The 13,172-nt window shown below is 44.2% G+C and overlaps 1 protein-coding gene and 1 long non-coding RNA gene across 2 annotated transcripts; one reads left to right on the forward strand and one right to left on the reverse strand.

The window, feature by feature from the left end:
* Nucleotides 1-13: 13 nt before the first annotated feature.
* On the reverse strand, nt 14-1,570 carry PPP1R3G (protein phosphatase 1 regulatory subunit 3G). Its single transcript, XM_075052084.1, has one exon. It carries the CDS (start codon nt 1,469-1,471, stop codon nt 623-625), a length of 849 nt encoding a protein of 282 aa, XP_074908185.1. The 5' UTR covers nt 1,472-1,570; the 3' UTR covers nt 14-622.
* A 744-nt stretch (nt 1,571-2,314) lies between these two features.
* On the forward strand, nt 2,315-13,027 carry LOC142042299 (uncharacterized). The gene is made up of 4 exons (XR_012653702.1): nt 2,315-3,434; nt 7,082-7,366; nt 7,531-11,108; nt 12,015-13,027. It is a non-coding gene; the product is annotated as an uncharacterized LOC142042299 (long non-coding RNA).
* Nucleotides 13,028-13,172: the final 145 nt, after the last annotated feature.

The following is a 13,172-nucleotide window of genomic DNA, read 5'->3' on the forward strand; positions in this document are numbered from 1 at the left end:
AGCACACCATTGCTGTTGCCATACTATGTCTTTGAAATGGATGTGAGAACGGGAAAACAGGGATGGGATGGTAAGTTAAACCTGTAGCGAACACGCCACCAAGTTTTCACGCAAGTTCTCCGTGCCTCTCGCACTAATGCGGTAGGTGAAGTCAAGCCCAAACCAAGACCTCCAACATAATTCACTTCAAGAGGGGAACAGCAAAACCCACGCTACGCAGTCTCCTGGTTCTCTCCCAAAAACGAAAAAAAAAACCAAACCAAAAAAAAACAAAAAAGGAAAACGATTCCACAAGCCACAGCAATGCGAGCCTACGCACGCACATCCGTGTTTCGCTGGCCAAACCGAAGCGCCGGCTTCAAAACCACCAGGTTTCGGGTAGTCTCCGGGACGGGCCCCTCGGCGCTCTGGCTGTCGCCCTGCGGGGACGGGCCTGGGGCTGGGGGGGCTGCGGCCGCCTCCCCCTGCCCGCCCGGCTCCTCGGCGCTCGTCGTCGCCCTCGGGGCTCGTTCTTGTCGGGGCTCGTCCCCCTCGGGGCTCGTCCTCCTCCTCCTCCTCCCCGGGGCTCGTCCCCCTCGGGGCTCGTCCTCTCCCCGGGGCTCCCCGCGCCCGGCCGCCGCCGTCAGTAGCGGCAGCTCCCCCCGGGGCAGCCGCAGCACCGCAGCGTGTAGTTGCGGCCGCCGTTGTTGTCCCAGTACTCGCCCTGCGGGCTGCGGTAGCGGATGGCGAAGTGGAGGGCCGAGCCCTCCCGCAGGCTCGGCGGGACGCACAGGGCGAAGCCGAAGCGCTCGGCCGGCGGGTCGCCGGAGGAGGCGGCGGCCGGCGCTGGGGGCAGCGGGGCGGCCGGGACGTCCACGAAGGAGAGCCACTCGTTGAAGGTGTAGCGCACCGTCACCTCCTTGGGGCCGGGGCAGCCCAGCACTCGCACCGTGCCCCGCACGTCGGCGGGCGCCGGCGGCCGCCCCAGCCGCTCCAGGCAGACGCGCTGCCGCCGCAGCCGCTCGGCGCCGGGCTCCCCGCCGTCGGGGAAGTCGGGCACCAGGCGGAGGGCGGGCGGCGGGGGGTCCCCGCCGGCCGGCGGCGGGTCCCGCTCCTCGGCGGGGGGGCTCTGCAGGCGGGACAGGGCGGCGGGCGGCACTCGCGGCTCCTCGGCGTCGCTGAAGTGCTTGACGCTGGCCAGGCTCAGCCCCAGCGAGTCGGCGAACTGCACCCGCTTCTTGCACTTGCCGCAACAGTCTTCGCCCGCCGCCGCCGCCGCCGCCGCCGCCTCCTCCTCTTCCTCCTCCTCCCCCTCCTCCCGCCGCTCGCCGCCGCCGGGAGACGGCGGCCGCCCGCCGCGCCGCAGCTCCGGCGGCACCGGCCGCTCCCCCGCCGCCTCCCGCTTGGCGTCGCGGGGCAGCGTCGGGGCCGCGCCGCGGAGCCGCCGCTCCTCCGCCGCCAGCTCCTGCCGCGGCCGTGCGGGGCTCGCCATGGCGGGGCGCCCCCGCTGGGCCCGTCCCGGCCGCCCCCTGTGGCGGCAGGCGGACGGGCCGCCACCGCTTTATCCGGCGCCCCCGCCGCAGGCCCCGGGCGGGGAGGGGGGGGGGGGGGGGGGCGGCGCGCCCCCCGCCGCCAGGCCCGGAGCCTCCCCGCGGGGCTGGGGCGGGACCTGCCGGGGCCGGGCGGGCGGCACGGAAACGGCGGCGGCCGCGACGGGCGGGCGAGCACGTCCTCCCCCGGGCTCGGGCCGCCGGCACCGCGGGGCGCGGGGGAGAGGGAGAGAGAGCGGGAGGGAGCCGCGGGCAGGGCTGCCGGGCCTCGGACGGGCTTTTGGCGGGGGGACGGGGAGGAAGGGGCAGGCTCCGCGCCCGCAGGGCCAGGCCGGGGGGAGGCGCGGGGTGTCCCTCGGTGTTACGGCAGGCCTGAGTTTCTCCCTCCTCCTCCTCAGCGTTACTCCACCCGTCGGAGCCGAGACCCCAGCTCGAGGCCGAGACCCCAAAGGTAAAAGGAACACCGAAGGCGTTGACTTTTTAAAGCATGATACGTTTTGCAAGCAAAGCTCTTTAACCGTTTTTTTAGGTTTTATTTTTTTTACCCACGCTTGCTGCCAGCGGTACTTTTCCTTCTGGAAAATCAAGTCCAAAGGCTCGGGAGCCCGCACACGTGTGCACACGCACCCTTGCTGAAGGTCAGACTGTCGCCAAAGTTCCCAGTTCAAGAGCAAAAAAAAAAAAAAAATCAAGGAGGAAAAAAAAAATTACAGGCTTTACCTTTGAACAAATAAAGGGAATTAGAATCCCCCTCAGTTTCATTCTTCTGAACATGATGTGTCGTAAACAGCATCCTCATAACAAGACACACTTATTTTCAGTATGATCCATATCTGAGAATTTTCCAAACTTAATTCTGTACTTCGTGCGTGCCACTGCTATTGTCTGGGGGTGATTTGCGCGGATGATTGCAAAAATACTACATTATTAAACGTCCCTCTATTCTTTTCCTCACGGAAGAGACGCTAAAAAGTGTATGCAAATAACAGTACTTTCTGAAGCAATACGCTCCCACTATGGATTTATCGGGGGAGGTTTTTTGTTTGTTTTGCACAGTTTGTTTTATTTTTAGCATCGGTCTGGTTGCCAAAAAGCAGCCTCCCAACAACGTGGGTGAATACAGTGCAGTTCAACTGAGTGTGCAGTCTGGGTCTCGCAGAGGAATAAATGTCAAAGCAGCAGAAACTTCACTAAACGGTTTCCTTAGCGGACGCTGCCGTGAGGATGTTCTTATTACACCCCGACCAAAGAGTTGAACAGCAAACTTTTTTACTTAAAAGTGCCAAGTAAGCTGACTCCTCTAGCTTCTGGTCTTGCACTCAACATTTGTTAGCAGTTTGGTTTAGAGCACTGTAAGAAGGGGAACAAAGGACAAACATTCTTGCTGGCACCGGCTGTGCTAATGGAAAACATGACCAATGCCAGTTTGCTGCGAGCTGCCACCTTCGGCAGGCTGGTGGCTGAACTCTTCATAGGAGAGCTCCTTCGCCTAGTCCGGTCCGAGTGAGCTGGCATGCCGCCGTTTAAGCTCTTTGAACTAACCAGCCTCAACGTAATGGTACTAAACGACACAGCGTGCTCCTGAGTTAACTCAGCTGAAGTCTGCGGTGCAGCGCAAGGAGGAGCAGCATGATGGTCTTCGTCCTGCATATGACCGCTGGCCAGGAAGGCACCAGCTTCACCTGCTTTCACCATCGCTCCCGACCTGCCGGTGGCTGTAACAGAGCAGTGGACGACAATGTTGGGCCACTCGCCCATTAGCATTCACTTTGATGAAAACAGGTTGCAATGCAGGCGCTTTCTTACCTGAGCCTGGAGGTGAGACCTCATGACCCACCTGTCCGAGGCTTGTGGCACTTCAAATTACCGAGCTGGAAAGAAGAAAAGTGAATAGGTGATGTGTAGGTAATGGTGCTTAGTGCTTACAGTATGTTCGAGATTCTTTAGATAAAATACAACACTACTACTTTACTTTCTCAAAGTAATATCTATTTTATGGTGAGGAAAAACAGAAATGAAGAAACCAGCCCTTACTTCCTCATGTGGTGTTTATTCCACTAACGCATGCTTTCTCAGCTTGCCAAATCATTAACAAATGTTTTAAGCAGCAAAGGGGAAAAATGTGCCATTTGCTGATAAGCCAAAACCATTTGGACCACTAGAAATTACAGAGGAATGTGAAAGGTTCAAGCAAAATAAAGGACAGCAAAAAGAGAAACTTCCTGTAAATATTGATAAAAGTTAAGTCATATTGTAGCAATTAATATACATTTCTTATATATTCCGTAACTCTGGGAGACAGGCCTGCAAAAAGGACTACTGTTCACAGAAATTAAGCGAAAGCAGTTAAGGCAACAGGAATCCATACTGCAGAAGAATTAAAATCAGGCAATTAATGGCATACAAAGGGAAGCCAGATTTTTAGTGGTAATCAATTGCTACCATTCTGAAACAGAGTAATTTAAAATCAAATAAACCTTTCCAACAGATGTTCAAGTGTGTGACAAACTATGCCAGTGGACATTAATTAAGGAGGCATTTAGCGTTGTCTCTTAAATATTTCAAAATGGATTCTCTTAAAAGAGCGGGGCAACCAGGGTCTCAGGCTTCTAAGTACTATTTACCACATTTGTTATTAAAGAAGATGTTGAGATAAAAGTGGAGGGATTTCCTAGAAAAAGAGAGACAGCAGATTTGCTGGTCAGGGGGTCAGGGGGCTGGTCAGGGGGCTCTGACCAGTTACGTTTTAAGGTCCTAAACTACACACAGGATCAACACAGCACCACCTTCTTTCATTTCCCCCATTCTTGTTTCCCAGCTGCCCACCTTGTCCCCATCCTGCATTCAACACATGCATCTTGCAGGAGCATTTGCATCGTAAGATGGCTACTGAATGACATTAAAAAAAAAAAAAAGAATGCGCAAGTCATTGGTAAGCGATCCGCGGTATTGCCTTCACAGTTCTGACTATGATTGCATGGGCATGTATTTCTCAGGACTCGTTAGATCAAAGATTTTTGTTCACAGCTTTGGTTTGGAGCTCTATTTGATGTGCCACTTAATAAATTGGTCAAGCTGTTTGGATCAATAGCCGTCATTATCTGGACACAAAATGAACATGAAAATACTTGTTTGCAGACAGCAAAAGTCAAGTAACTGGAGGATTCGGTTGATTCAACTCAACCACACAATGTTATCCAGAAGCCTAGTCAAACAGTTTGTCATCTCTTTTTATGTACTTTTAATAATAGCTTCAACCTTCAAATCCAAAACTAGCATATTTTCCAGTTAGTCCAAGAAGAAAGTATTCTACTTATGGATGTACCTAGTTCAAATACGCCACATGGCTCCAATTCCCCACTCAAGTCTTTTCTAAGAAAATCTCCTGTGACAATAGCTTATCAGAAAACATGAATGATTAATAACTACTAAGCAATGTTAAACAATTTACAGGGATTTAGAAATATCACAGTTCATACACAAAATTAATAACTTATTTCTCAAATGCTAGCAGCATTCATTCTGAACGATCTTCTTGCCTCACTTTGAAAACGATGTAGTTCATGCCAATTTTAACAGTCGTGTTGCTTGTGCAAAAATGGCAGGGAGGATATTAATAGCCTCCTCAATTATTTTAAAAAAAAAATGCTCCCTATCCCATGGGAAATTCTAGCTTCTCTGAATTTTTAATAAGAATAGGATTTCAGTTCCCTATGTTTGTGAGGATGGTCAAACACTGAATGAAAGACTCAGTGGGTGTGTACGATCTGATAGAAATTATTCAGAAGTTAAATTATTAGACCTAATTTTCTTCTTTATGCAGGAAAACCAAGCAGCTCTACTCCAGACAGGCAAGCATTAGATCTGGAGTGGAGGAAGTAGTGAAATGGAAACAAATACTTGGAAGTAATTATTTGAGTTTCCAAATCTTAAATCCAAAGATTTGAACCTAATTTCTGCAGGATGCTCAGCAAGCAAATTCCTTTAGAGCTTGGACTCTTTCAATCACTTTCAGAGATATCTGCCATTTATTTTGTCTTGTGTCTCAGTAGACTTGCACCTGACATTCCTTATGGGAAGTAGAGATTACTTTAAATATATGAAAATTCCATTTTCCTGAATTACATCAGTGGCTGTGTTTCCTGTAATGATATGGAATATCCTTTTCAATTACTAATACCAAGTATTTGGCAATAAGGCAAGGAAGGTCCCTTCATTTGGGTGAAATGCTAACCTCTTCGAAGTTGGAGTTTTGTAACTGATTTCAGTTGGTCCAAGATGCCTCTGTATCTGGTATAAAGTCAAGTTCATTCTTTGTGACAAGCAAATATATAGTAATGGCACAAAAGGATTAATCTTTGTTTTGTTTTGGTTTGGTTTTTACTTTCTGCTTGGCAGACATTGTATGGAAAAGGTTCCAAATTCTTTAACAAATGCTAAATTCAGATTGGAGTTGGCATTAACTGTGACAAAACCATGTTGCACAAAAACTTTGCATTCACTAAGATTTTAGAAGTGTTGCTTGGTTCTTGATGCATTTAGGGGTGACAAGTTTTGTTTTAGTACCTGTGATTTATAAGGTATTTATCTAAACTTTTTATATTAATGTGGTACACTGAAAAGCTTAAGTCATTCGTCCGCCTTTTAATCAGTAAATCATACTATGATAAAAAACCCTCCCATGTACAAGCTACCGTCCTAACAGAGTTATTGTTGCATTTCAACAATTTAACCCAGTCTTTGAAAAGGCAAAGTACAGATTATCAGTGAGAAAATAGTTTCAGTTTCCAAAATGTATTCACAGCATAGGAGTTGAAAAAGGGTTTGCTTTATGGTTTTTGTTTGTTTTGATGTAGATCTCCAGAAAGTTGCAGAACCACATCTCTTTCAAAGGTTTCTGATGAACACTAGGTTCCAGATTCTTGCATATAAAACCCCTATGTTTATGTATATTTTTTATTTGGCAATCCAGGAAAAATACAATTTGGATCAAATTCTTGCCCTACGTTCTGCCATTGTATTGCTTTGGACTTCAGTGAGCAAGAAGCTCCATCTTATCCAGAGTAGTCTGATATAAAGGGCATTCTACCCTCAAAACTGTTGCTGGGCTATTAAAATAATAATCTTTTTTTCTTGCTGCCTTAAATTGCTGGATTTTGCTCCTGCCCTGCCACCTAGCAGACTGCTTCTAGTAAACAAAAACCAATGTCGCCTTAAAACAGTGTAAGGAAGCTTACTCAGACAGAAGATGTGTTTACCTCTTGAATAAGGATGGTCCAAAATTCCAAAGGCTTGACATACCCTCCAGAATGAACTCCTAGAAAGTATATAAAACATGAATGAGAAAACACCGCATCTCTAAACCAGCTTTTTGAGTTTGTAGCACATGAACATTAGATGTCCAAGGCATTGGATTTTTTCCCCCTTTTTCTTCCCTCTAAGGCATTTGAGTTTTGCCCATTGGAAATGAGACATGAAAATGGAAAATGACATGAACTTGTACCCACATTAATTCTGTTTTGTATTTCTGTGTTTGTCTTTGTCACAAGCAGCAAGGTGTGTAGCTCACTCAAAATCAATAGCGGCATGAACTCATTTGGACTCTCCTAGGACAACAGAATTGGACAGCTGGTCAGAAGGACCTTCATGACGGTGGCTGGCGAAGCCTCTGCCAGTCTGTAGAGTTGTGTTTGACATGGCGTAATGGAATGCTAATCTGACCTCATCAGCTCGGATACCTCCCCGTCTTTTGGGAAAATAGAGTTGTGCAATATAGCCTGTTCTAGTAACTCCTGGCACATGCAGGCCAACCTTCTCAGTCCAGCAGTCACAACTGGGTAAGTTGTACGTCACTCTCATTTCTTTCACTTGGGTTAAAACACGGGAATAGGCTTTCCAAGTAATCTTGCTGTATAAACTCAATGTTAAAAAATTGTTTGCTTGAATATTTAGTTTTCCAAACCACTGAAAAAGGAATAAATTTAACCCTGTCTCTTTGCAGTTCCCCAGGGCTGCCTCAGTTAACTGTTTGTTCTCAATTGCGAAGCTGTGATAGTAGACAGCAAACCAGGTAGGTACCTGATAGAGTATATCCTGTAAGACAGAGAATGTTTATCACAGTCATTTATATTGATTCTCATGATTTATGAACATCGTAACTTCAATTGATGTACATATATACCAGCAACTAGGTATCTGTAACATGAATACAATACCACTAAAAGCACAAAAGAAGACTTCAGAGTTGAATTTCACTGAATAAAATAGATTATATAGTGGTCTGAACAAAGAGAGATTTGCATTTCTAAAGAATGTTAATAGCTTTTACAGTAGAAAAAAAAAGAGCAGAAATATGTGCTGCTTTAATATTACTGTACCATTCTAACAAGTAAGCCTATACTTGAAAACCCTCAAGTGCATGAACAAGAAACAGGACTGCATGATACAGCCTAACCCTGCAAAAGCAAAGGACTGGCACAACAGCTATCATCAACAATATACAAATAAAAATCACTGAAACAGCCATATACGAATGCAGGCATGCTCAATCCTGCATCACCGGAAGTAAAAAAAAGAAAGAGTTTTCTATTTCATTGACTGTAAATACAGTGAAGTCCCACAGCCCCAGTGAATTCAGTCCCACAGTTTCAGCACCTTCAGCGGGAAAGGCAGAAAAGAAGCTCCATCTGGTGGTGTGGTCGATTGTAATTGCTTTTAAATTTCATTTAATTGCAAATGCATTCTTCTCCAGCAACCAAATGAAAAAATGAAGTAACACGTAAATGATCACCTGTGCTGCAGACTGAACCAGCATTGCCTTACACTTTAAAATCAGAAAACACTTTAAAATCAGGACCTTCTTCTATCTGAAGCAAACCAGAGTTGAAGCCTCTCAATACAAGGCACACACGATCATGCCAGGGTACTAATCTAGGATAGAAACAGATCATCAAACCAAAATGAAAGGGTGTGTTAGCACACTTCAGGATGTAACCTGCTGCAGCCTGGGGTGAGGAGAAGAGAAGGCAGGAGTCATTGGCTAGAGGATGAAGGAGGAGGAGGCATATGAAGTCAGGGTTGCTGCTGAACCTGTCATATAAAAGTTTATGGAAAGTTTACAGAAGTGTTAAAAAAATATATTGCTGTGTCTTGTAGTAAGGAAACAAACCATTCTTCAGTTAGCTGTTTTTACAAGAAATTAACTTTCTTCAATGACCAAATGGGAATTTTGTTGGAAAAGACACTGTTCCCTGTCTTCAAAAAATCTTGAACTGTTCTAGCTGTAACAGATTTGCAACATCGTAGTATGAAAACCAAAGCAGATGCTTTAATTGTGTTTTCATGTAATAAAATGACTACATTGTAGGAAGCTGCTTTCTTCTTCCCTGCCTCCGCTATACTCTTACCGCCTGAGCTGTGAAAATGGCAGACTTCTTGAATGCACTGACAAATGCAATACAGTGTTCTGGTTGCACAGAACAGCTTAGGAAAAATACAGATCAGGCTGACCAACATCTGTACTGGATATTTGCAAAGAATTGCTGAACAAACTGCAGTGATGCTGATGGTCAAGTAAAATACTTTGACCTAAGCCTACAAATAATTTTAGCAAGTATTTAATCGCAAATATATGTGTAGATGCAACATCTGAGTAATTTCAGTTCACTGCTTTGCAGGATTGGGAGATATGTTCCCCCCAAGCTGATGTTACAAAACATTATAAGCATTGTAATACATAAAACTAATTAGCTAAATGTTACCAGGTTTAGCCACTGAAGTCTATGCCTAGTTTCATGTACAAACTCATGTCTGCTACTGCTCCTTCAAGAACCCATGGCAATTCCTCTCAAGACAATATCCTAGCTGAACTTTGTGCTGAATAACAGCAATCTTAAACACAGACGTACATAAACCTTGTCCTGCAAACTCAGGTAAATAAAATATACTTTGTATACTCTTTGGTAGTGCCCACATTTCAATGGGGATATAATCAACATTTTGTCAAATCAATGCATTGTTACTTTTTTCTAAAGAGTAGAACAGAGCTTAGTATTAATTAACCACAAAAAATCCATGTTAAAAGAATGTTGAGAATACACATTCAAGCACCCGTATGCTAGACATTGCCTGAAGTCACACTGCCTTTGTAACCTTAATGCAGCCTTTCTGAGTGTATCATTTAGGTTACAGCCTTTAATTATGCATTCTTAGGCCATTTTTCCCCGCAGGACTGTCTCATTAAGCGCACAAGATAGACAGCTACTCAATGGTGTTGTCATTGCTTTTCTCTACATTGCTCAATGTGTGCCTGTAGGTCTTGTTTATTGAACAGTGTTCCAGTCCTGTTCTGGAGATGCGATCGGATTTCCTCACAGGATTCTCCATAGTGCTCAGCACCACGGTATCTTCCAAGTGCTTCAGAAATAGTAGACTACTATGAGATGAAGTATTCCTGATTTTACCATTAGAGAGCTGAGCTGCAGAGAAGTAAAGGTAAAAAGTGTCCACTTATTCTAAGTGCTCATTGTGGAACTGTGAAACTTGACTTTTGAGGTTGCTTATCACTATAGAAGATTTTTCATGGGTTCAGAGCATCGCTTCTTTTGACTTCAGCTAGAGCTGCAAGTGCTCAGTACCTCAGAAATCTGACTGCTTGGGTTCTCAGGGTAGAAAGTTAGCAACATGCAATGGGTAACCAAGTTAGTTTAAGCAATTTGCATAGCATTGCTAGGTGCTCTTTGTCAGGAGCAGCAATAAAATTTAGTCCCTTTAGGCTAGAAATCACTTGCCTCCATGGCAGGACCATCCTTTCCCTTCCTGCATTCTTCGCAATTCGAAGCAAATAAAGTCCAAGTCCTCCAGCCATGTAAGTAGCATGTGATTGTGCCATTAAAGCCTTATCAAAGAATATTAACATGATTCATATTGTCATGAATTGGGATTGCAACCTTAATAAAGTTCTTTTAGGCTCTTTATTCCCAGTACCTGCTTGGCACAATTTAGGGCAGTGCCATTTATGAGCCATCTGCAGATAATACATAGTTCACATTATCATACAGTAAATATTTAAGAATAAGTTTAGCTAAATATGCTTCCTTTGCTGGTATCTGGACTACCAATCTGCTGCAACTCTGATTCTGTCTCCATTTTTACATCCAACTAAAACAAAAAGACAAACTCCACGTCTCCTATTTCTTTTGACTCCCAAATTGATGAGACGTTTAAAGGCTGCTACTGCCATGATTCAGTGCATCATTTCTTATGCCTCTGTAATGTGATAGACTGTAAATGCAACCTCATGGTGCCAAAACTGAGTTGTTTATCTTTTTACTTGGTGAAGCAGAAGGACTCAACTCACTTCAGTTTGAAAATATTTCAAGAAGCAGCCACGCTGTAAGGAGTTCAGAAACAATTCAGTTGAAAGAAGACACTTTGTTTTTGAAATAAAGATGCTCCTGAATAAGAAGCGGTGCCATTCGCACCCTGCTCTGTCTCCCATCCAAGCAACAGAAGTGAATGAGCACAATTAAAGTGAACATAAAGTTTTTACTGCTCTACGTTATCCTGTTCCCAACAGCAGTAAGTAGGTCACTGTCCGCTCGTCACATTGGTCTTGTTGCTTTATACCATGAATAACTTCGCTGACATTAAGGGAGTAATTCCAAACTTACGCTGCTGTAAATGAGTGCAGGATATAACACTGAAACTTTTAAGTAAATCATAGACTGTAGAGTCTCAATTACGAATTGATTTCTGGTAGCTACTGTCCCTTTCCCCTACGAGCCACTATTTCCTAATCAAATAAGCAGTCCTACGCAGATCCTTTTCCTCTGAGCGTCTTGCTTGCAGGCCTAAGGATATCTCAACAAGATCAAGAGTAGCCAGGCCAATCTCAGGGAACCAAAATTTTGAGGCCTTAGTTATCTTGTGGAGTGATTTATTAATCAGGCTGGAGTCACAAGGAGGAGCAGCTTAACCACCAAGGGGGAAGAATGAACTAATGAACTAAGCAAGAACTTAAGAGCAATGGATTCACTTTCATTCTGAATATTGAATGGATTCAGTGATTAAATTAAGTTAAATTACCTCAAAGGTCTCTTTCAAGAGTAATTTTCTCTCCTTCCCAGTTTTCCTTTTTTACCCACTGTCCTGAAGATTGCACTTAATTTCACTTAATTTTATAGGCTGTTTTCTAGTTATCCCCCCAAATGAAGAAAAAATGGCATTTCTTACTCCTCCCACAAGAAGGATGCATCCATTCCCCAACAGAAATCCCTTCCTTCTCACTCCAAGAACAAAAGGTTAATCTTGGCCAAATACAGAGCGCTTTTATTTAACTGTGAAGCCTGTCTTACTTTCAAATTTGAAGATTCATGACTCTATGCAAATTCTATGTCTCTTTCCTGCCATATGTTCAGGGGGTGTCTTATCATTATGGTTTACGACCAAAACTGTGTAGTCATCATTTCTTGATTCTTGTTACAGAACAGGAAGACCCATGAAGTATTGGCACTGAACTGCAACAAGATGCAAGTCGCTTTCTTTTTCACATTTAAGTGCAGTGGATAAAAGCGGTGAGGTGGTGACCTTTCAGTATGTTCTGCAGAGAGCTCTAATCCTCCAGGCAACCAGGGAAGTCTAAAAAAAAGCTTATTTGAGATGCTGTGTCTTCACACTCATCCAATTTTTGCTGTTTGCTTGATTGAATGGATGGTGCAGTTTCTTGTCTGGATTTTTTGTCTAAAACAAAATTCCAGGCATGTACAAAGGCTTGCCTGTTCTCTAACACATTTGGCCAGAAGCGGTAGCAGCAACTTTGGCAAGAAGTTAATCTGAACGCAAACTGCTAGCAGGCAGAATACCAGGACACAAGCTCTAAAGATAAAATTAATTTTCCTTCCCATCATGGCAATTAGCAACTGGTTTGCTGTGAATGGGTTATGTATCAAATGATGCAGAAGCTCCTTGGACCTCAGGTAAAGAGCTGACCTGTAGTGGCAAAGCTTTAATTCAATTTTTTTTCTCAAACACTTTATGCATGCAAAAATAATGGAGGAAATTTCACATTTTCTCCAGCTGTTTGGATAAAATTGCATTTATAGGAAACACAATTGTTTTAAATTCACCAAAATTTAAATTTAAACCAAAATTCACAGATTGCTTGTCTTTCAAAGTGGGATTTTTAATACTTTGTTCAAAATATGGACTTAAGAAACAGAAAGACCTTAATGTAATTCTGCAAAAAAATAGAAAGAAAAAAAAAACCAGTAAATGAGACTGCATGCATGAACATCCCAGGGAAGAACAAGAGAAAAAGGAAAGCAGACTAGAACAGTTTGTTCACGTAACATCTTACTGTGCACTCCTTCTTGGAAAGGTGCTTGAGAGACTTCCAGTCTTAAAAATCATGTGGACCACAGGAAAAAGACAATGTCACATCTGTAGTTTCAGGCTTCAACTCATATATATAAACACACATACATGTTTGTACTCTTCTATATGCTTCTGTGTTCTTATATACTCTCGTGTGTTTATAGTCATATATATGTGTGTATTTATACTAATTTGACAGTTACACTTCACATAGTGCTTCTAATACTTCCTGAACAAGACTTGCTTCCATCGATCCTATGATCCAATATA

This window comes from Buteo buteo, chromosome 20, assembly GCF_964188355.1.
Source record: "Buteo buteo chromosome 20, bButBut1.hap1.1, whole genome shotgun sequence".
Taxonomy (NCBI): domain Eukaryota; kingdom Metazoa; phylum Chordata; class Aves; order Accipitriformes; family Accipitridae; genus Buteo; species Buteo buteo.

What these genes read in the sequence shown, in the direction of transcription:
- PPP1R3G (XM_075052084.1), bottom strand. Translation starts at nt 1,471, where the DNA reads ATGGCGAGCCCCGCACGGCCGCGGCAGGAGCTGGCGGCGGAGGAGCGG.